The 24815-nt window shown below is 42.4% G+C and overlaps 1 protein-coding gene and 1 non-coding gene across 20 annotated transcripts in view; both read right to left on the minus strand.

The window, feature by feature from the left end:
• The window catches only part of RUBCNL (rubicon like autophagy enhancer), a 48827-nt gene extending 24268 nt beyond the window's left edge, over window positions 1-24559 (minus strand). For 3 of the 19 annotated variants that reach the window (XM_055244626.2, XM_055244627.2, XM_055244618.2), the window contains exons 1-4: window positions 21213-21369; window positions 6002-6661; window positions 2806-2888; window positions 2112-2322 (exon numbers count right to left, since the gene is read on the minus strand). In XM_055244626.2, coding sequence (XP_055100601.1) covers window positions 2112-2322; window positions 2806-2888; window positions 6002-6536 — 829 coding nt within the window. In that variant the 5' untranslated portion in view covers window positions 6537-6661; window positions 21213-21369. Of the gene's footprint in view, window positions 1-2111; window positions 2323-2805; window positions 2889-6001; window positions 6662-8791; window positions 9406-12522; window positions 13363-13882; window positions 14806-20405; window positions 21701-21769; window positions 21973-22059 lie in introns of those variants that run through there. The other 16 variants (XM_063619099.1, XM_055244624.2, XM_063619106.1 and 13 more) reach the window with 16 other exon arrangements.
• LOC129464286 (U2 spliceosomal RNA) lies at window positions 8468-8658 on the minus strand. The gene has a single exon (XR_008651525.1). It is a non-coding gene; the product is annotated as a U2 spliceosomal RNA (small nuclear RNA).
• Window positions 24560-24815: the final 256 nt, after the last annotated feature.

The raw sequence follows: 24815 nt of genomic DNA on the forward strand, positions 1-24815 counted from the left end.
CTAAATTGTAGTTCTTACAAAATGACTAGCCAGAAGGCCACTGCAGTGGGCCAGGTAAGGGATAGAAATGGGAAATGGATGGAAGAGAAGTGATTATGACTAAGAAGTCAGGATTAATTTGTTTACTAACTAGAAACGGAACAGGAGCACAAGACCAAGGAAGAAGAGAGTCCAGCGTACTAAATAGGAATTACTTCTTCTCCACTCACATTCATTTTCTCCCTACTGGTAGCCTCAGAGGGCACGATCGTCCATATCACATTCCCCCACCCCCCTGGCTGCATCTGACAAACCAGTTATGGACATCTAACCAAGGCAAGGCCCATCAGGTGCTCTGCCCTGGGATCTGGACTGAGGGTCCTGCAAAACTGAGTTGTTGAGCTGTGAGGACCTGGCTGAGTGGTCAGGAAGACTGCAGAGCTGAAACTAGATGCCAGGGGTAGGTAGAAGTAGGTAGGCTACAGAAAAAGAATGAAGCAATTGCTAGAAAAGGAGAGATGAGAGGCCCAAAGTCCCCGAAAAGATAGACCCTGGAGTTATGTCTATACTGGTCATATGTGTCCCAGATATATTTCCCACCACTGGGTTCAGTAAGAATGTTCTGTATCTTAAGACAAAACAACCCTTTTAATTTGAGCCAGTTAGTGCATTCAACAGGCATTTGATCATATACGTATTCTGTGCCAGGCATTATGCTACACACCATATGGAGTGAGTTCTTCCTTTGTTATTGAGTATTCCTGATTAATGTGTAGCAAAGGAAGTCAAGAAGAAAAGCAAACTTTATTGGTTTTCTTTGGAAAGAAGAGGATTGTGAGAGAGTGATGGAGAGATGACTAGTTTAGACATATTAAGTTATAGGTTAACTATGCCCACCTTTATGTTGCAGTGAACATATATCAACAATGAATAAAATGAAGCATTTTAAGTCACCCAGAAATGAAGTATTAAGTCAGAGGTCCTGGGGGGCCAGCCAGACGGACAAGGCTCCAGCCATAGGGAGCAAGCACTTAGAAGAGATGTCCAGGACTGAAAACAGATTTGGGAGATAATAGCTGAGAAGGAATAATTGAAGGTGTATAGTACGTTTAATCTGCCAGGAAGCAACTACAGATTTAAAAAAAGAATATAGGACTGTAGGCAGGACTTAAGAAATTGTAAGAAAGTAGCAAACCCTAACATGAGCTATCAGCTTAGGCACTCGTCCCTCGGGGAAGAACCCCCAGGTCCCAGAGTGAGCCGAGCTGCTCCTCCTCAGTGACGGTGACGCACTGTGCTGGGTCCCCACCTCTGTTCTACAAGTTACCCCATAGGGCTTCCCGGTCCCGTGCTCCAGCACGCAGGCTCCTTGAGGGAAGGAGCACCCCCTGCGTACTGCTGATGTTCAGCACCTAGCACAGCACAGGCCCATTACTGAGCGAAAAAAAGAAGACTCATTGGAAAAGGAAAGATGGTGTAAGAAGAGCTAGGAGAATGCCATGTGACAGAAAACAAAAGACGAGGAGATATCAGCCACTTTTATTTCCAGTGAAAAAGAAAAGTAGGATAAAGTCCAAGATTAAAAAAACAAAACAAAACAAAACATAGGATTTGACAACTGAAGCATGATAACCAATCCTGACCCAAGATGGCAGAAATGGTGAGGATTACAGAGGTTACTCAAGAAGTTTTTAGACAAAGGATTTAAAGACATACATTTGTCCTCCTTTATGTGCAGTTTCACTTCCCGTGGTTTTAGTTACCTGCAGTCAACTGGTCCAAAAATATTCAATGAAAAGTTCCAGAAATGAACAATTCTTAAGTTTTAAATTGTGCACAATCCTGAGTAGGATGATGAACTCCCACACGTCTTGCCATGTTCCCTCTGGAACAGGAATCATCCTTTGTCCAGCATACCACACTATATACACTACCCACCCACTAGTCACTTAGTAACCCTCTTGGTTACGAGAACAAAAAAAAAAAGTAGCATATATAGAGTTTGGTACTATCTGAAGTTTCAGGCTTCCACTGGGGGTCTTGGAATATATGCCCTGTGGATAAAGGGTAATTATAGAGGAGATATATGTGAAACACATAACATACAGCTTTCTCATATTTGCCCAACTTGCCTTCATAGCCACTGTATGAAGAAGTAGAAGACCCAGACTCTTGCTTTATGTTGGTATCAAAAGTCATTTCAGAGTCAGGCTGATCACTCCCAAGTAACCCACTGACTTCTTCTTTACTCCAGCTCTCTGTCTGCTGTTGACTCAGAATGTTACACTTCATTTTCTCCATTGCTGATATAATCATATCTGCAACATAAAAGTGGGCATTTTCCTGCAGAAAAAGAAATCAATTAAAATACAAGCATAATCAACTTTTTCATGGAGGGTATATTAGATTTGAAAAATCAGTATGTTCTATTTAAGTGGAATTAATGCATATCAGTATAAATATTCATTTAACTGAGTTATCATAGGTCACTCTATGACTTATAGCACACATTGTCCAGAGACATAGATTCGGCTTACTGTAATCAACGGACAACTCAAGTTGGATTTCTTGTTATACAAAACCTTAGGCTGGGCGAAGCCTAATGCCAGACATCATTCATCAATCACAGAAAACTTTACAGCTAAGCACAGGCGCTGCCTTGGAACTCTTCTTAGCTTAGTGTTTCTGGCAGTCTCCGTCAATCAAATGATGAAAGGAAACCTATTTGTAATGCTTCGTCAAATTGAAGTTTCCAGATTTAAATCAGAACAACACTATCTAAAGGATTAAGACTCTATGGTTAAAAAGAAAGAAGATAGCATTCACCTTTTCTACATCAACAGGCAGCACAAATACCTCTGGTGAGAAGGAATTCAAAGAAATGGTTCTTCTACTGACTTGAACAGCACCTGGCAATATAGCAAATTATTAAAAATGGGGAAAAGGGAGTTTAAAGATTACCTAATAAAACAATTATAGGAAGTGGCTTTTAAATAATGTAAAAAAATAAGCACGATTCTAGAATAAATTAAGATGACAGGAAAAGAAAGATCTCTCTGATGGCGGGTCTTACAGATATTGCTTTAATGATGATCATTTCTAGGAGAGGCTGTTGGAGTAACTGGGAGGTATCCTCAGCCACCAGAGAGGAGGAGACCAATGAGGAAAAGAGGGCAGAAAGAGAATAGGGTCCTGGGAAATCCTAACAGGGGCTGGGGTAGGGTGAGAAGCCACAGTCCAGAAGCAGGGTCCTAAGGATTATGAGATCACTTCTCTAACTCACTGTGATTGACCTTAAACTTCCTTTTTTCTTCTTCTTTTGAGACAATATCTCGCTCTGTCACCCAGGCTACAGTGCAGCAGCGTGATCACAGTTTAGTGTGGCTTCAACCTCCTGGGCTTAAGCGATTCTTCCACCTCAGCCTCTCTAGCAGCTGAGACTACAGGAGCCATCATGACCAGCTGATTTTCTAAATTTTTTTTGCAGAGATGGGAGTCTCATTAGGTTGCCCAGGTTGGTCTCAAATTACTGGGCTCAAGCTATCCTTCCACCTCAGCCTCCCAAAGTGCTGAGATTACAGGCAGATTGAGCCACTGCACCCAGCCCTAAACCTCCTGTCTAGAGAATAAAATCCATCCAAAAAAGGTCAGCATTGCTTCTCTAAGTTAGTCTTCTTCCGGTCAAAACCAACAAACTGCAGAAGGTACATTCTGCTGACACATCCATTCCTGCACCCTTAGCCACTCCATTACTGGCAATGACCACCATCAAAACAAACATTTTTTCTGTCATGTGATTTCTTACTGCAGCATTTAAAGCAAAAATTTCTGTGTCAAGAGCTGAGATGTCCCAACCTGCTAAATTAGAACAAAATGCTGCACATGGTGGTGACACAGCTTTCAGCATGATGGAGGTGCAAGCAGGGTCATTCAAATCCCTTGCTTCATGTTCAAGAAAGTAGTTGTTGCATGGAAAAACTTGGACTTCTTAGCTTCAGAAGCTATGGGTTGGCAAACTTTTCCTGTAAAGGGCTACGTGGTATATATTGGAGGATCTGAGGGCCATACAGTATCTGTTTCTACTACTCTATTCTGCCACTGTAGTGAGAAAGCAGCTATAGACAAAAGAGAAATTCATTTATAAAAACAGGAAGCTGGCAGGATTTGGTCCACAGGTCATAGTTTGCAGACTCTGAGGATAGAGGGAAGAGCACAAAGAATCAGAACAGCGTGGATTCCAGTTCCAGCTGTCCATTCACCAGCTGTGCCTCTGCATCAAAATGCTCTCAGCCCTTAAACTGGGATATTTATCAGGACATTAAGGAGATAAAGGAAGGTGAAAGTGTTTGTAAATGTGTAGTTCCTACACAAACAAAATAAACTGTGGAATCCCTTCCTACAGCCTCAAGAAATGCTTACAGATGCAGATAGTCTTTCCTTAAAGTATTTTCTGAAAAAAGAAAACCCTTTTGCCACCATCTGAGATGCAGCGGTCATAGGGATATCCACATCTTAGTGGCCAATGGCTGTTTTCCCTGTTGCTGCCTCCACACCAGAGAAAGAAAGAACCAGATCACTCAAGCCTTCTTTTTCTTAATCTTATAGAATGAATCCCCTTACTGAGTTTAAGAGATACTCTCAAAACATTCTGTGAGTTGTTCCTAAAGGCACTGACAGGAGCTGCTGGGAGTCCTTGTCTTTGGGCAAAAGGGGCTGGGGTATCTGTTTTCTTTCTGAGAAAAAGACAAAGCTAAAGGATAATTTTAAATTGTAGAACTACTTCCTGTACCGTGATAGAGTAAAAGCTTTCAGGCAAGCGTATGCTAGGCCTCAAAGATCATCTTCAGTTTATTATAACTTGTCATTATGGTGGTTCTCTGTTGGGGAGAGGGCTTTCCTCTATGAGACAATCTATTAAGACTAATCTCTCACTTAGCCACTACTAAATTTGCAAGTGACTCTTAATCCTTAGAACTATCCAAGCAAGTGAGCAAAAAAATAGAAAAAAAGAAGGCCTGTAATCAGTCTTGTCGTTTTGCTCAAACTTGGTCCTTATCTCAAAATTAACCATTGAAAGATTGTTCAAAATTTGTTCTTCTTAAGCAATGAATAAATGTGTTAAAGACTGTCATCATCTTTGATTGCTCAAACATTTCCAAAAGAACAAATAAACTCCATATTTTAGGTAAGGGGGAAGATCAGCTCCTGCTAGTGAGAAATAAATATACAGAGAAATAGACAGGCAAGGCAGCAGGCAGACTGATGACTTTTGAAATTGCTTTGAAAGAAAAATCTTCATTGATTATTTGTACTAGGGTTCTAATAGAAATGTAAATTAATAATGACAAGTGTGACTATAATATAAATATTTTAAAATGAAATAAACATGTCACAGATTATAACAATAATAGCTAACTTATTGATTCTTCAGCAGTACTTTGCATGGATTATCCAATTTTTAGGAATTTTAGGGTCTTAGGAATATGTACATTACTTCATAGCAGTGACAGCCTTGTTTTAATAAAAAGGGGTTTTGTATAGTCTTCGGGGGAAACTGTAGTTATTGTTTTAAAATCTTACTATTTTTCCATCAGACTCTATACAGGTAAATATAACAAGTGAAGTGAGTTCACCACCTGCTAGGTACTGGTGTGAAATGGAGCCCCCTGTGACTGTCTGGAAACACCTCCAACCCCCACACTGACTTGACAGTGCTTCCAATGCTCTCCCTTTTAGACAATTTAATGAGCTCTAAGTTCCTGAAGGCAGACACCAGCTTAAAGATGGCACATGGCACTGATTATCAACTATGTTAAGCTAAAAAAATAACAATTCTCTGCAGTCTAAGGAGAAAGCCAATACTTCATTTCACCTGTCGTGACCACCCAGATGGCTGGGCTGCTGACAATATTAAATGAGGCAATGCACTGTCCCATGGGGAAGACAATAAGGCAGGCTTTAGAGCAAGGCAAAGCAAGGGTGTGAACAGAGAGGAATGAGGGAGGTCACCTACTAAAATTACCTTCATCAGCAGAAGATGTCAGATGGGAAGGCTCAAAAAAAGCACTGTCAGTCTCAGGATATGGGGAGGTGGCCAAAATCCTAGGGCTTGTGGGCAGAGACACCTGATGAGAGTATCCTGGGCGGACCATGTGTACTTCTGTTGGGGACAGAGAGAAGCTGCTACTCTTTTCACTCGAGCCATGGGGAGAAGCGCTGCCAATGGAGTCTGTAGTATCCTCAGACAATGTTGTCTCTGCCAGGGAGTCCCCGAGGCACGAAGGTGAAGGGCCTGAGGGAGAGGCAGCATCTGTCACAAAATGGGTCCCGCTGTTCCCTGCTGCTGGCACCTGAGGTTGCAAGTCCTGCAGCTGTTTCTGCACATCCTGGGGGTTGATCCAGACAGCTTTGTGCCTCATGAACCTGATGTCTAATTGGCAAGGAGGATGGTCAGTGTTCAGGAGTCTGGGTGAACCATCAATAATGCCAGAGTGATTGCTGATCCCTTCCCAGGGCTCCACAGGAGAATCCTGCCTGACTGTAGACTGTGACACCATCTTTCCAGGCTTGTGACTGGTGTGAATCCATTCAAAACAGATAGAGGGGGTTCCCCGATTGCTGGTACTACTTGATTTGGGCCCTGAGCTCACCACATGGCCAGCTGGGGGTCTGGAGAGCTATTCTGCAATGAGCAAAGAATCGTTCAAAATAAGTAAGAATTCAATTGTAATTTGGCTACAAATTATTTTGAGATGGCAAAATCCAAAAAATTTAGAAGTCTGTACTTGGTTCTATCCAACATAGTAAAGTCCACTTGGATTTATAAGTCGAAAAATAAATAAATCAGCCATAAAACTAGCAGTAAACCTACAGAGGCTTGACACTGGGAGAGGAAACATTTTTCAAAGCATAAAATTAGGAAATCACAAAGGATCAACTGATAAATCCCATAAAAATGTAAAACATCCATGCATCAAAATTATTTGAAAAAAATTAAATGTCAAATCCAAGATAGGAATACTATCTGGAAGTAAAGACACATTTCCACATTTTCTTTTTTTTTTTTTTTAAGACAGAGTCTCACTCTGTCACCCAGGCTGGAGTGCAGTGGGGCGATCTTGGCTCACTGCAACCTCCGCCTCCTGGGTTCAAGCTATTCTGGTGCCTCAGCCTCCCGAGCAGCTGGGATTACAGGCGCGTGCCACCACGCCTGGCTGATTTCTGTATTTTTAGTAGGGACGGGGTTTCACCATGTTGGCCAGGCTAGTTTCAAACTCCTGACCTCAGGTGATCCACCCGCCTTGGCCTCTCAAAGTGCTGGGATTACATGTATGAGCCACTGTGCCCAGCCATTTCCATATGTTCTTATTTTCATTTAGTTTGTTCTTGTGTTTCAACGAAGTAGGGAAAGTGGTACACAAAACAGAGGGATGATCCACAGCACTAAAGACTTTGCTTCATGTAACTTACATTACCTTTCATACTTACAATATCAATATCAATGTATTCTCAGTTCATAACATTTAAAGAACACAGTATGAATCTAGAACCCATCTTTAAAACCCACTCACTTCTAAGCTCAGATTTTAGCTTTAGTGAAGAGGTAATGATTAAAATGTTGAGAGCTACACAAACAAGAAGCACTCTTGTCACTGTAATTACAGGCTCGGGAAATGTTTTGCTTTTCTGTTCTCCCACTGCCCTTTGCATTGTGAAGCTAAAAGCAACTTTCAACAGCAAAAGCAAGAAGAGCCAGGGGAAGGCCTAGAGATAGAAGGGTGGCCTGTGCCACATTCACCCTGCACAGTGGTGAACAGGAGACTCTGGAGTCAATTACAGGGCTGTAAATACCATCGCTGTGTATGTAGGCAACTCCCACGTGTATCTCTCTATTTCTGATTTCCCGGCTAGCAAATCTTATTGCCTATTTGACATTTGTTCAGTGGGCATTGCAACCTGATAACCTGATACATCCAAAACAGTCACTCATTTCTCCTGAAACCTGCTCCTTCCCTGCTTTTCCCCCTCTCCCAGTTGCCCAAGGCTGAAACTTAGGAGTCATTTCTGATCCTATCTTTCCTTAGCTCTCCAACTTCATTCCATCAGCAAGTTTACAGCTATAGCTGCCATCTTAGTCTGAGTTACCGTCTTATCACACCTGGACGTGCAGCCATAGCTTCCCAATAGGTTTCCCTGCTGTTACTCTTGCCCAGGCTGGAGTGCAGTGGCACAGTCTCAGCTCATTCCAACCTCTGCCTCCTGGGTTCAAGCAATTCTCTGCCTCAGCCTCCCAAGTAGCTGGGATTACAGGCGTGTGCCACCACACCAGCTAATTTTTGTATTTTTAGTAGAGACGGGGTTTCAGCATGTTGGCCAGGCTGATCTTGAACTCCTGATCTCGCGATCCACCTGCCTCAGCCTCCCAAAGTGCTGGGATTACAGGTGGGATCCACCGTGCCTGGCCAGTAACACCGTGTTTTAACACCCAGAGGGGTGAACCATTCTTAGAGGTACAGCAATACCAGGTTGATGCGTGGAGTGGACAGAGCAAGCTCCTAGTCCACGTCCCTGCTCCAAAAATCCATTTAATATATTGTCCTCGGATAGAGGACCTATCAGATACTAAACTGATAAGAACAGATACTACACTTGATCTTAGCCAAAAGACCGAGAAGCGATTACTTTTGCCCATTTATAATCAAGAGGTATCCAGAGAGATCTTTTATACACCTAAATCAGATCATCTCATTGCCCTAATCGAAATCCCCCAAAGGCTTCCCATCAAATCTGGAATAAAATCCAGACTCCTTACCTTGCCCTCAAGACCTGACATGATGCTGTCCCTGTAAACCTCTCTCACTTATCTTCATCCAGCCTCCATAAGCCCCAACCACACCGCAAGCTATTGAGCCCTATAGGCTCCTTCTAACCCTAGGAATGCTGTTTTATGTTTCCTCTTTCTGAAATGCTGCTCCCCGAGATGATGACGCATCTGGCTCTTTCCTGTTGTAAATGCCTTGATTTATAAATTACTTCCTCAAAGATATCTTTCCTAACCACCTTTCTTCTTAAGGTAGTTTCCCCATCATTCTCTCTCACATCGCCACAAACATTTAGTTTTCGTCACAGAGGTGCTCACTTCCTGCTATTTTTTAGTTCATTACCGCCATTCTCCCCCAACTCCCAGCTAACTGTAAGCTTCATGAGAGGAGGGGCCTTGTCTTTCCCTGCTGGGTAGCATGCCCCATACCTAGAGCTGCATATGAGGGTTCAATAAATGTTTATGAATTGAAAGAACAAATCCAACAAAATGGAGACAAAGTTAAGAGCTAGAGAAAAGACCGGGTACAGTGGCTCATGCCTATAATCCCAGCACTTTGGGAGGCCAAGGTGGGTGGATAATCTGAGGTCAGGAGTTCGAGACCAGCCTGACCAACATGGCGAAACCCCGTCTCTACTAAAAATACAAAAATTAGCTGGGCATGTTGGTGGGCGCCTATAATCCCAGCTGCTGAGGAGGCTGAGGCAGGAGAATCGCTTGAACCTGGCAGGCAGAGGTTGCAGTGAGACAAGATCGTGCCATTGCACTCCAGCCTGGACAGCGAGACTCCATCTCAAAAAAAAAAAAAAAAACAGCTAGAGAAAAGAGTTCTGTGGCAGATATAACTGTTCTATTAATGGGGCAGAATTACTCATATAGGAATAGAAGTGAATCCACATTCCCTAAAACATGAAATTGTTCTCACCCAATAATAAAAGTTCAGTAGACCAAAATAAGGTACATATGAAAACTGTTCTTGAGACTGAGTTTTGGAGACTTCTTGATTTGAGGGCCCTATATTTCAGTTTATACCTTCTGGAGTAATAAAGATTATAGTTTATATACACGCGCACACACACACACACACACACACACACACACACAGTTGACCCTTGAACAACATGGATTTGAACTTTGTGGGTCCACTAACGTGGATTTTCTTCCACATTTGTCACCATGAGGCAACAAGACTAACGCCTCTTTTTCCTCCTCCTTTTCAGTCTACTCAACATGAAAGGATGAGGATGAAGACCTTTATGATGATCTATTTCCATTTAATGAACAGTAAATATATTCTCTCTTGCTTATGGTTTTCTTAATGACATTTTCTTTTCTCTGCTTTATTGTAAGAATGCATTATATAGTATTATACACTAATATGCAACATATGTGTTAATCAACTGTTTATGCTATCAGTAAGGCTGCGGTTAACAGTAGGTTATAAGTAGTGTTAAGTTTTAGGGGAGTCAAAAGTTGTGTGCAGATTTTCAACTGCACAGGGTGTTAGTGTCCCTAACCCCTGCATTGTGAAGGGTCAACTATATGTGTGTGTATATATATATATATATTTTTTGCATATTACATATATTGTTTCTGGAGGCATATATATATATACCTTTTGTATATAACATATATTAATATATAAATGCATCTTTTGTATGTAATATACATATATGAACGTATACATGCATCTTGAAAACACTACGAAAGCTCCAAATCACCATTCACAAAATATCACAGAGTACAGCTGGTTGTGTTAACTGCCAGAACTCACCAGCCCAAAATGCCTATCTTCCTTCTCCTTCTCAAATCCCACCTTGTGCACCAATTTCTCTTTGTCACACATCTTTTCCTCTCCAATAATTCTGGATTTTATAATTACAAAAGGAAACCATGACTACATTTTTATAAAATGCCCAAACACAGAAGCCTGGAGTAAAAAGTGAACAGCTCTCATCACCCCAAGCCCCATAATCCTACTTTATTCTCATAAATAACATTGTTAACCATTCTATTCTTTCTGGACCTTTATCTCTGAATTAACACACATATTTCAGACCAGAAGATATGTTTTCTTTTTTATACACATCCATGGGATCATACTGGAGATATTTTACAATTTATCTTCTTTTTCACTCAACAGTGTGTCCTGAGGGTGTATCTGATTCTCCTAAACTGTCTTATCACTTTCTATAGTATAAATATATCATACTTACTTAGCCAGACCCTACTGATAGAAATTTATTTTTAGCTTTTTGCAGTTATAAAGTATGTAACAATGAACATCCTTGTTCATGTCATTTTTTGGTTGACTTTCTTTTTTTAGTTCCTTTCTCTTACTAGTTCCACTCTTAGTCTGAGTCCATAGTTCATGATAGCCTCATTATTTCCAAGAGAATAAAACTATACAAGTAAGTTATGGTTTATTCTCAATTTTCTACACAAATCTTTTGTGTGTTTGGTGGGGGGAGATGATTATAGATGTGAAACCACATGAAAAATATGCAATCTCAAATGGTAAAGCAGTAGTGATTTCAGGTGGTTTTGTTTTTCATTTTATTTTCTTTGAGACAAGTCTCACTCTGTTGCCCAGGCTGGAGTGCAGTGGTGCGATCTCGGCTCACTGCAACCTCTGCCTCGTGGATTCAAGCAATTCTCATGCCTCAGCCTCCCTAGCAGCTGGGATTACAGGTGAGCACCACCACGCCTGCCTAATTTTTGTATTTTTAGTAGAGACGGGGTTTCACCATGTTAGCCAGGCTGGTCTTAAACTCCTGACATCAAGTGATCCACCCAACTCGGCCTTCCAAAGTGCTAGATTGCAGGTGTGGGCCACTGTGCCTGGCTGATCCCAGTGTTTTTTATAAACAAGTTAAAGTCAATAGTTCAAAGAGAATGACCTTATTTGGAGCTTCCCATACATGGACTGACCTAAGTGAATTGAGAAAAACCAACTTCCTCATAAAAAACAACTGTCAAATGCAGGTGCTTGCTTCACTTCCTTCTAGAAAAGTGTTGTTCCTTCACAAAAATAACCAGCAGGTGCTGCTTTGCCAGGTTATAAAATCAAAGCATTGAGAGTTAGAATAGGCTCATAATAGATTCACAACCATGTCTAAGGTCACAGCTGGGCAGTGGCAGAGAGAGGACAAAAGGCCAGGTCGGACACTCACCAGGAGTATGAATTTCTCAAAGAGGCAGACTGACACAGAGGAGAAAGTAATGATTGGAAACCATCAAAGTCCATGCAGTAGTGACAGGAGGTCAATATCCCCATTTTTTATTTTATCTTTAAGGCAAAAAACAATTTGCCAGGTGCTATGATACCATTGCCAGGTATGTTACTTGTTGCCATATTGTTTGTAGTATGTTAGTTATTCAGTTAAGAAATATTTACTGAGCATCTACTATAGGTCTGGCATTGTTTTTGTTTTGGTAGCACTGGGGTAATAGAGGGGACTAAAATAAGCTTCCTGCCCTTCCTCAGCTTATGTTCTGGAGGAAGAGAGATAGTGAATAGACATACATTTATACATTCAGACGTACATACATTTCAAAGATTGATAAGCAGAGGTAATACAGGTCTAAGCAATACTTAGCATCTTCTCAACATACTTCCTCCCACTGTCACAAAGGGGGTCCTTTGAATCAGAGATACTTAGGTACAAAAAATAAAATTTCCAAAAACACTTAAAGGAAGAGATATCAATCTCAAAGCTTACCATCACTCTTACTGAGATCTTCCAGCTGGGATTAAAAGGTAAGCACAGGCCAGATTACTAGTGAACATATAAAGCTGCAGCAAAGGCCCCGGACAAACAAGAGACTTCAGGACTCCTCCAGCCAAGTCATTGTGACATCAGAGTCAGTGGCCCCATCGAGAATGATTGCATCACTAGAGCCACCACAGAGACACAGTATTAACAGCAAAGATGCAACTTCTGAAGGAGGGACAGAGGCCTCAGTGCCACCATGACGCCTACAGTGACCTCACAGAAGTCTTTCAGATCATAAGCAGAAAGCACTTTGAGAGCAGAGCAGCTTTAGCTCCCCCTATGTATAAGAGTCTTCCAGTTATTTCATGAATAGGCAAAAGTACATCAGATTTAGGATTTAGGATTTTCTATACCCCAACACTAACTGCCTACTGAATACACAACTGGGGGCATCGGAGTAAAGACACATCTTAAATCTTACCTTGTCAGTAAGGCCTCCCTGGTCACCCTATAAAAACCAGCAAGTGCCCCTCCCAAACAGTTTCTATCCCTCTCTTTAGCTCTATTTCTCTCTTTAGCACAAATCTCATTGTATTTAACCTCAATGACTAGTACCCACCAGAATGTTAAATCTATGAGGGCATTTTTTTTCTTTTTTTTTTTTTTGAGACAGAGTTTCCATCTTGTTGCCCAGGCTGGAGTGCAATGGCACAATCTCAGCTCACTGTGACCTCTGCCTCCCAAGTTCAAGCAATTCTCCTGCCTCAGCCTCTTGAGTAGCTGGGATTACAGGCACCTGCCACCATGCATGGCTAATTTTTTGTATTTTTAGTAGAGACAGGGTTTCACTATGTTGGCCAGGCTGGTCTTGAACTCCTGGCCTCAGGTGATCCACCTGCCTCGGCCTCCCAAAGTGCTGGGATTACAGGTATGAGCCACTGCATGCAGCCGAGGGCACTTTTTAAAATAACATATTTTGGACACTGCTTTGTCCCCAGAACCCAGAACAGTGGCGACAATAGGTGCTCAATAAATATATTCTTTGCACTTATGAATGAAATCATAAATTATCAAACAATACCTAGGTATGGTTATGTTGGTTATTTCTTTGTCACCCAAGAAAGGAGGTCAAGAATGGATGTCACCCTTTAGGAGAAATTAGAAATCATGACCTAAATGTTCATCAACCATTTCCTTAGAATAAAGGATACTAGAGAATAAGAAATCACAAATAAGAGTCTAGAGTGAAAAGTAAAATTCATTTTTATCAATTTTATGGTACATTACTAAACACAGCCAATAATAAACAAATACTGAGTAGTGCATAAATAAATCTTTAACTGTAGCATGTGAGCTGTTTGGTTACCACGATTCCTCAGAACTTCTTCCCTTCTTTCTCGGGATCTACTTCTCTTCATGCTTTGACGTTCGGCAAAGATTCACATCCCCAAGAGAGTAACAGAGTCTAAAACTATCACATATCAAAATAGAAACCATCAAGACACCTAATAATTTAACTCGACAGCTTCCAAAACAGTGTCCAGGAATTACAGTAAACTGCAATTTTCCTATTTCATCTATATACTATATACTATGTTGTAATAAAAGCAGCAGAAACGAAACAGTGCTATACTGTGATGTGGCTGGGTGGTGTCAGAAAAAACTCCACTCCAACTGATTTAGCCTTTGGTAACCTCTTTGAAGGTTTGCTGTCAGAAGAACACAAAAGAAGGACAGAAAGCAATCAAAAGAAATGGGTAAGTAAGAAGGGGAAGGCAAAGTTCGTGGAAAATTGAATATATCACCTAAAAGAACTGCAGGGTTGCCCAAAACACCCAAATGACTGACTCCCTGTGGCCACTGCATATGACACCCTTCCCAGTCTCATTCTGCAAAATCATAATTTGCAAAATTTCAAGTGTTATTATGCCAAGTTGAGAACTGAAATGGAGACCATTAGGGGACTTACCCAAAGTCTCCCCATTAGTAATTAGCAGAAGTAGGACAAAAACAAAAGTCTGAACCTGATCCAAAGCTGTTTCCACTGGTATTCACATGTTCCATGTGGGCTGAAATTAGCCGGCGATTTTCAATTTCATTAGCAAAGTAATTTTAAGAACTTTCCCATCAGATATGTCATAAAATATAGGATTAAGACCCACATAGGTATATTTGATTTCATGCCTCTGGACAATCATTTACAAAATTTTATTATTATTCCTATTTGTATAAAAAAACTTTGTGCCACACAGATCTAATATAAGAATATTAATTTATACACCTTACACGTGTACAGCTATGCTAATACATTAGGATACATACAGCATATGTAAAAATAGAATTTTGTTCTTTCTTTCCAATGAATCATCTTACACTTAATGGTAAATACCCTCTACTTTGCGGACCACCGCTAAATAAACATTATACCTAAAAACCTTACATATAAAAAAAAACAAAAAGATTTATATGCGACAGAATTTGATAACTAAGACTGAAAAAATATTAATACAGAAATTTACCCAAAGTAAGGGTAGGTAGCTGCACTTGAAAAATGGCTGGATTTTCATGTTTGGGCAAACAAAATGGAGAGCCATATTGGAAAAATGGTCTGACAGTTCCTCAAATATTAAATATACAGTTACCATTTGATCTAATAATTCTACTCCTCAATATATATACCCAAGAGAAATGAGAACACACATTCACACAAAAATTTGTGCCCAAATATTTCTAGCAGCACTATTCAAAATAGCCAAAAAGTAAAAACAAACGAAATGACCATCAACTGATGAATTAACAAAGTGTGTTACATCTGTACAATGAAACGTTATTCAGCCATAATTAGAAATGATGTACTAATTCATGCTCTGACATGGATGAGCACTGAAATCACTATGCTAAGTGAAAGAAGCCAGATACAAAAGACATTTGGATACTAAATGTCCAGAATAGGCAAATCCATCGAAATAGAAAGGAGATTTGTGGTTGCTTAGGGTGGTGGGATGGGAACACCTAAAGGGTACCAGGTTTCCTTTTGAGGTGATGAAAGTGTTATAAAATCAACTGTGGTAATAATGGCATATATTTGTGAATACACTGAAAATCACTGACTTGTACACTTTTTTCTTTTCTTTTTTTTTTGTTTTTGTTTTTGGTTTTTGAGACAGAGTTTCACTCTTGTTGCCCAGGCTGGAGTGCAATGGTGTGATCTCGGCTCGCCACAACCTCTGCCTCCTGGGTTCAAGCGATTCTCCTGCCTCAGCCTCCTGAGTAGCTGGGATTACAGGCATGCACCACCACGCCTGGCTATTTTTGTATTTTTAGCAGAGACAGGGTTTCTCCATGTTTGTCTGGCTGGTCTCGAACTCCCGACCCCATGTGATCTGCCCACCTCGGCCTCTGTTGCTCAGGCTGGAGTGCAGTGGCATGATCATGGCTCACTGCAGCCTTGACCTCCTGGGCTCAAGTGATCCTACTGTCTCAGCCTTCAGAGCAGCTAGGACCACAGGTGTGCCACCATATCTGGCCAATTTTTTATTTTTGTAGAGGAAAGGCCTCACTATGTTGCTCAGGTTGGTCTCAAACTCCTGGCCTCAACCAATCCTCCTAGTTCAGCCTCCCAAAGTGCTGGGATTATAGGCAAGAACCACCATGCCTGGCTAGACTTGCACACTTTAAATCAGTGAAGTGTTTGGCATGTAAATTCTATCTCAATCTCAATAACAGTATTTTTTTAAAATAAGAAATAGGAAACGCTCATCTCCCTTCAAAAAGGTCTAGAACTAAAGGGAGCTGTATTTCATGGGCTACAGGGATCAAAGGAGCACAAGCTACATGTCCGGCTGTGAACAAAAATACTGAAAGGATAGGAGAAAGTTAAAAGGAGAAGCAGAGAGTAGATAAAGGAAATACTGAATAAATGTGTCAAAAATAGGTAAGGAGAAGAGGAAGTAAAAGTGAAATTGTCATGACAGAACTATCTAGAAAAGGAAAAGAAAAAAGAAATCAAGGCTGGTAAAGACAACAGATGACCACCAGCAATTGAGCACCTACTGTCAGACCCTACCCTGAGGAATCCAGACATCCACGATTATCTTTTTTTTTTTTTTTTTTTGAGACAGAGTTTTGCTCTTGTCACCCAGGCTGGAGTGCAGTGGCATGATCTCGGCTCACTGCAACCTCTGCCTCCCAGGTTCTAGCGATTCTCCTTGCCTCAGCCTCCCAAGTAGCTGGGATTACAGGCACCCGCCACCATGCCCAGCCAATTTTTTTTGTATTTTTAGTAGAGACGGGGTTTCACTATGTTATAGGCCAGGCTAGTCTCGAACTCCTGACCTAGTGATCCACCCGCCTCGGCCTGCCAAAGTGCTGGGATTACAGGCATGAGCCACCGTGCCTGGTGTATCCATGTTTATCTTTAAATCAGTGCTGCAAGAAGGCTCTAAGGCCAAGATTTACAGATGATAAACAAGGTCAAAAAAGTTAAGTATTGTGGTTATGTTTTAAGTGCCTATTTTTTAGAAATATACACAGAAGTATTTAGAAATAACTCAGAATGTCAATGGGGATGACAAATAGAAATAACTGGTAAAATTTCTTGAATTTGCTTTAAAATAATGCCAGTGGGCAACATGGATGAAGCACAACTGGCCGTGTTGATAACTGCCGAAGCTGGGAGAAGGGAGAAGGTTGCTCATTGTACTATTCTCTCTATGTTTAAGTTTGAAATTTTCCATTAAAAAATTCCTGTAAGTTTTCTAAAAACCTTCAATTTGCTACATATGTCCATGAGTTCCTAGGTTGCCTATCTGACCTCCTTATCTGCTACCCGGACACCTCTATGCCCCTCTACCCATACCCTCTTGTGGATCTTTATTCAAATGAAGACCTTACCCATCACCTTCAAACTGAGACCTTTCCCATCACCTTTGACAAAACCACATCTCTACAGGAAACCGCTCTCCCCATGTACTGCCCTATAGCCTTCTCTACAGCATTCATCTTCTGACACCTTCCTCCTCATCAATTCATAACTAATGCTTATATGACATTTACTTTGTGCCTGGCACAGTTCCAAATTTTCTACACGCACATCATTTCCTTATGCCTTGATTAGGTCAGAATCCTTCAAGGTGCTTCAGATTATTACCAACCTAGCCCAGCCCCTAACAAAAATGAACTCTCTTGGTTTCTACACAGCAACATCCAAAGGGCAGCTGGAGGATGGGGGTGGGGTGAAGACTATTAAAGCTATCTTGATTAAGAAACAGTCAATATATGAGCAAAACTGACAAGTCCAGGTGGCACTGTTTGGAAAAATAGAAAGCAAGAAAACTATCATCTGTAATTTCACAGTATAATAGAAGATACATGGAGTGAATAATGAATTGTTTCTGCCATACTAAGACACACAGCCAGCCTACTTGAGGAGCTATTTTCAAATGACCAAGACCCAGGAGGCCCAGGCTAAACTAATCTAGCCCTAATTCTACAAGCACAGCAGTGAAAAGAAGATCTTTAAATCTTGTGGACTCAAATATCTCTTCAGGATATTAATACTCACCCAGCATGCAGCAGACTGCCTATAGCCTGGCAATGCTAGTGACATTGACATGTCTACCTCCCTGAGCCCAGATCACCATAAACCCAAGCCTAAACTAAGAGCGAGCAACCAAAAAACCCCCAGATTTTTATATAAGTCATGGGACAAATAAAATGATTTAACAATTGAGCCATATTTTTAAAAATACTTGCAAAATATGCATATAGATAAGTGCAAGTCTCTTCACTTAACAAACTTAAAGTGGCCATGCCAAAAACTTCTAAGAATCATTTCCAAGTAAATACAGAGAGAATAGGGAAGTGCCTTAAATATATTTTTGGAATTCAGTTCTTTTCTGGTCAACTGTAGCTTGTTGGAATAAAAGAATGTAAAAGAGTATAAGAAGAATACAATTCTTTATAAGAATAATACAATACCTTTGAATACAATTCTTCTTATACTTACTCTACGATTGTACTTACTCTACAATTTTCTACAAATGTACTTACTCTACAATTTTCATCATCTAAAATCAACCAGCAAACAGCACCTGCTGACTGTGGGTGCTTTTCAATGTTGCCTGTTAAAAAAAAACTTTGAGGTCTAATTTACATTTACTTCTTTTAATAAATATAAAGCTAAGGATCGTTGGAATGGATGCATTTTTAAACAATTTTTCAACACAATTGTTGGAAAAATCACATTAAGTGTATAGTTTATTCTAACTTCTATTCATTTTCCAGCCTACTGATAACAAAAAGGCTTGAATCTGAAACTTTTCTTTCTACACTCTGAGAAGTATTTTACTTTCACAGAGCATACCTTGTGCTCAGTAGAAACAAAGGATTCATTCAATGTAGAATTATTATCATCATTTTACGGGTCAGAAAAGGAAGTAAAGTGATGACCACATAGCCACTCAGCAGCATGCTCAAGTCCAAACCCTGGAACCTTGTCCATAGCCCCTAGTCTCACCATCCATGTTGCCTCCGTGTGCGGGATAAAACACAATGCAAAAGTCAAAACACTCGCACACACAGGACTCAATTAAATATAATTGTAATGCCAATCTGAGAAAAATGACTTATTAGCTGTGTGATTTTGAGCAATGCTCTTAACCTCCCCATGAAGGATGGTGTGAGAACGAACAGAATTGTAGCATGTGTATCAGTCTGGTACGCAATGTCCTACGAAGGTTAGCTTTACTATCACCATCATTATTATTGCAGAAAGACGTTCAGTTCAGAATAAGACAGCACAGTTAAAGAGACCTAGTTTTATTTTCTAGCTTCTTAACTGAGTTATCTTTCAGCTCCTTTTAATTAAAAAGAAAAAACAATCAGAGATCTAATTGGGTATCAGGAAGATACACAATATGACTAACAGGCACTAATATTACAACACTTATAGTCTCTGGAAGGCTGGACATACTTATCCAAGAACTGCCTGAATTTTTACAATACCACATCCTGCTAAATCTTCCATATTAGAAATTCCATATTTCTCTCCATGCTAGAAATAATCGTCCCATATTAGAAATATGAATGTAGATTTGGTAACAAGGGAAACTATTCAAATTTGCCAGTGCTATTATTTGTGTGCCTTCAGATGGGTGGGGAAAAAATGTGTCGGCAAGCAATGCACCCTTTCTTTAGTTTTTCACTTATTATCCTCTAAAGATCATGCAAAAAAACAAAACAAAACAAAACAAAACAGAAACAACAAACGTTTACTCTTGGATGTTTACATGGCTCTGACAGAATGTTCCCTGTATCAAAAAACAAGAACTCAGCCAACAATGTTTTTGTTGTTAAACGGTTGCATGAAGACTATGTCCAGTCAAATCTAATCCCTCGCCCCGCTCCAAGGCTATGACCCTCAATTTTCATCAAAGTTCTTACCATCTCCCACTTTGTACAGGCCCTAAAGAAGTTAATGAAAAAGGCAAAGTTCCTGTCCTCTGCTGTCACTCAGTAATGAGCAGTTTCATGTGGCAGTGCAGAAACTGGGGTTTGAGAAACAGATGTGTCCTGACACTCGGGACCGGTAATCATGAAAACCCCAGCACTGCCATAAAGATGCTGTCTTAACTCGGCTCCAAACAAGGTTCTGTCGGCGGCCGGCAGTGTTTCAGCGGGCAGCAACGTGGTGATACCTTCAGAGGATACTATATAGGCTTCAAAACACTTCCCTCCCTCCAGGCCATTAACCTAAACCACAGTGGGGTACGGCTGGACTATTCTCCCCCCGAGGCAAGGGAACTGAAGTTCAAGGAGGTTTCTTGACTTGCCAAGATCTCCCCGCTACTTTGGCTTTAAGAAACTGGATCTAAGAAACTCAAGCTTACGGATTCTCTGTCCTCTGCGCGCTCCCACCACATCTTCAATTCAAAGATCCTTCCAAATTCCATAGAAATAACCTAGTAAGGGCAGCTCTTGAGTATACCCTTTCCTTTGAGTCTTAATTTTCACTCAAGGCGAAATAACCCCTCCTCTGAAAGTTCTCCACGTTCTCCAAGTGGACAGCATCAAGTTCGCAGGGGATCCGTATCAGTCTCAGCAGGTGGACTTCACAACGGGCGGGTTGGGGGAACGCCCGCCTGACGGTGTCCGGCGTGGCGGGGGGGCGAAAGGGGGTGGGTTGCTACGTAGGGCGTTCGGACCAAATAACGCGCCGCGATTTCACACTCCAGCCTAGCTCAGTTATATACCAAAATGTTTTTCTGTCACCACATATCCACGACTTTGGCTGTGTTGAGGACGAGAACAGAGAAAAGACACTGATCCCACAACACTGCGCCTGGGAGGACGCAGGGCGCAGGCTTTGTAGTCTCTGAGAATCGCCCTGCGTAAAAGTGTCCTGAGGTCCCGCTTCTGCGCCCTTCCCGGCCCAAGCCGAACACAGGGTCAACCTCACTCTATAAAGTCAACGGGAAAGAAATCCGCCACCCCGCGAGGAGCCCCTTCCTACTGTCTCCAAGGGGTCCCCGACACTGCCCTGACCGACCCTAAGATACCTGGGTGTCTGCTGGGCACAAACCTCTCTGTCGCCCCTTCCACCATCCCACCTCCCCCGCGGCCCTCCGTTCCCTTTCTCCAACCACCCTCTCCACCCCGCGCCGCTCCCCTCTCGCCCCCGGCCCCGCCCGCCTCACCCAGCCAAACCCGAGCGGTGGAACGCTGCGCCGGGTAAACGCCGCGCGTCGGGTCCTCCCTCGCGCGGCTCCGGGCAGCGTTCCGTGGCCACCGCGCTCCCCATAACAGCAGAAAGGGGAGGGAGGAAAGCTACCGAAGAGGGGACAGCGACGCCCCGACGCCGCCACGCCCCCCGTCCCGAACCCCGCCTCCCACACGGGGGCCACCGTAGCTTTCTAGAAGCTCCTCAGGGAAGCGAAGCGCCATTCCCGCTGCAGGCACCGAGACGCCGCCGAGATGGAAGAAACTCCGGCCATGCGCGCTCCTACACCGGTGCCTTAGCGCCCCGGCCCAGCACCACACACCTATACGCCCCTCTGCCGGTCCTCCTAGAAATCTCGCCCTGCCCTACCCGCAGGGCCAGACGCCAACGACGCTTTCAGGGGTCAAAGACCTAGCAGAAATGAGTTCCCAACCCCAGATGCCCCAAGCAGCAGTATTTAGCAGTCATACAATTGCCTGAAATGAAGAATGAGTAATCTGGACGAGTCGGCCCTGAAATCGACCTGCAACTTACCCGGAACGTGAGCTGCCTCTCTCTGACCTCTGCTGGCTGCTTCACCTGGAGTCGGAGTCCGACTCATTTAGCACTTCACTGTCCGCGTTAGTTCAGCCTTCACTGTCAGCATCTCGTCACCTTGTCCTCTTGCAGCGAAGGTGTGGAATCCCATCACGGGTGTGCAGTGGTTAGTCCTGAGATCATGGTGGTGCTAGGAGAACCTGCCAACCAATACAGAAAGTTGTCACGAATAGAAACCTAAGCTCTGGCCGGGTGCGGTGGTTCACGCCTGTGATCCCAGCACCTACTTTGGGAGGCCGAGGCGGACGGATCACTTGAGGTTAGGAGTTCGAGACCAGCCTGGCCAATATGGTGAAAGCCTGTCTCCACTAAAAATATAAAAATTAGCCGGGCATGGTGGCGGGCGCCTGTTATGCCGGCTACTAGGGAGACTGAAGCAGGAGCAACCCGGGAGGCGGAAGTTGCAGTAAGCTGAGATCGCGCCATTGCAGTCCAGCCTGGGCGACAGAGCAAGACTCTGTCTAAAAAAAAAAAAGAAAGAAAAGAAAGGAGAAGAAGGGAAGGAGGGAGGGAGGAAGGAAGGCAGGCAGGCAGGAAGGAAGGAACCCAAGGGAGCGAGGGAGGGAGGAAGGAAGGAACCTAAGCACCTCTCTCTCGGTGCCCTAACTTCTCCCAGGGAAGTACCTCTGAGCTGCCTGCACTGGTAATGACACGTAGGTGAACCGGTCCTGGCTTTCTTAGAAGATTCCCTGCTGCGTAAAACCAAATCCCATTGCACTTTCCTGGGTTCTTTGGCTTTGTCCTTTGTCATTTCCAGGATGGAGCAAAGGCACTGGTAATTTGGGTTTTACTTGCCTGGTACCTCTGGCATGGAGTGGCTAAACAGTGGCACCATGTACAAGTTGCTGCCATCTTCAGATAAAATCTTGAATCAATATGACAAAAGTCAGATTAATACTAGCTGCCAATAACCCTGCTTCCCTTGGGGGCAGCCTGTTTGGAGCCTAGACCAGCTTCGACCTGCAAGAACTCTGTATATTTGGAATATTTAAAATTCCAAATACAGTATCCCAGGAATTCAGGTCAAGTGAAGGCCGATTGGGAAGGGCTTACCTTAAATGAATCAGAACGAAAAAGGTGTGGGTGTGTGCTAACATTTTTTGAGTATCGGCTATGTGCCAGGTACCTTTTCTTATTATTTTAATCAAGTCTATGAACATCCCTCAGAATAACAAATCATTGTTCCCATTTCACAAGGGGGAATCTATGTCTTAGATTTAAGTAACTTGCCCAAGGTCACAGAGCTAGTAGGTAGCACAGTTAAGCTTTGAAGGCAGGTATATCTAACACCAAACCCTATGTCCAATTTCCACCATACCACCAGCAAGATGGAGGAATAATGAAATAAAGGGACCAGGCAAGAGCCAGTTTCAGGAATATTTAAAGGGAAAGAGAAGTCAGGAGGAACTTAAAGAATCTTGAAACAAGAGGAAATGTCATGCCAGGTAAATCAGTGAGTCAAAAACCAAAAACAGCTGTACTAGTTGGCAGACTGGACATAGTCCAAGGCAAGAAAATCATTCTTGTAGGGAGATTAGGATATTTTGGACCAAGATTGTGGGCTTTAGTCATCCCCTCTGAAGCCACTCTGAAATCACCTTTATCAAAACTGCCATAAGGCAGGCCTAGGCACTATCACATGGACATCCTGCTAAATCTGAGTGTAGACGTGCGACATCTCGTCACAGACGCAGGAGGTTCACATTCTGAAAGAGCATCTCTAGCACTGAGGAGGAGCATTCAAGGACAGGTTTTTCAGGTTAGGAATGCTCACTGGAAATCTGCTGTGTCCCCTCTGGGATCTGGAAGTAGAATTTCCCAAGCACTAAATGCTGAGGCGTGGGCTTTCCAAGCATTTCCTGATTGGTTAATTCTGAGAATGTCACTGATCATTACAGATCACCATGCAGGAAAAGGAGAGGCTGGTTTAGGTTTTTTTCATAGAGGAGGTGAACTTCCAGATCACAGTGCCCTCCAAGACACAGGGCTTGAAAGTCATGAGTGTCAGGGACAACTCACCGTGTCAGCTAGCCCAGCCGGGCTCATGCCCAGCACCCATTGATCACACACAAAGCTCCACTGTGGCCAGGACAGCCTCATAAAAGACCGAAAGCCTAGCAGCTGCCCGCCAAAACCCAGCCAGGCTTCACAAGAAGTGATTTGTGCTGTGAGCAGAGCTTTGACCCCGGTTTTGAACTCAGCTGACAGTCAGCAAAGGGGAAATCAGTCTCTGTACAAAACAGGAAGGAAATGAGATGAAATGAACTGCATTGTAAGCTACCAGAGGGTGCCTAATGGCATCCTCACCACACAGAAGTCCCAGGAAGAAAGACTGATGATTTCGCCTGGGAGAGAAGCCCAGACAAGCACCAGGGAAGGAAAGAACCGAGGGAAGCTGCATTTGGCTTGGCTGTTTCTCTTCCTCCTTGCCTGTCTGACTTAAACAGCCACCGTCTGCAAAAGGACACATCTGTATGAATCCACTTACATGAGGAACCTAGAATAGACAAATTCATAGAGACAGAAAGTAGAACAGAATTTGGCAGGGCCTGGCAGGATGGGGAATCCGGAGTTATTGCTTAATGGACACAGAGTTTCTGTCTGGATAATGAAAAAGTTTTGGAGAGAGATTGTAGTGATAGTTGCACAATGTTATAAATGTACTTAATGCCACTGAATTGTACACTGAAAAACGGTTATGATAATACATTTTGTTATATTTTACCACAAATATATATGTGTATGGTGTATGTATATATGTATATATTATTTATATATTTTACATATACATATATATGTAGAAAATATAAATGTATTATCATGATGTAATACTTCTTTGGAGTAAAAGCCCAGGTGAAAGCAATCAGCTGACAGGGCCCCCTACAGCTGGAAATTCTTCACTTGAATTTTTGTTTCTCTTTTTAATTTTTATTTATTTATTTTTGAGATGGAGTCTCACTGTGTCACCCAGGCTGGAGTGCAG

This window comes from Symphalangus syndactylus, chromosome 15 (genome assembly GCF_028878055.3).
Source record: "Symphalangus syndactylus isolate Jambi chromosome 15, NHGRI_mSymSyn1-v2.1_pri, whole genome shotgun sequence".
Taxonomy (NCBI): Eukaryota; Metazoa; Chordata; class Mammalia; order Primates; family Hylobatidae; genus Symphalangus; species Symphalangus syndactylus.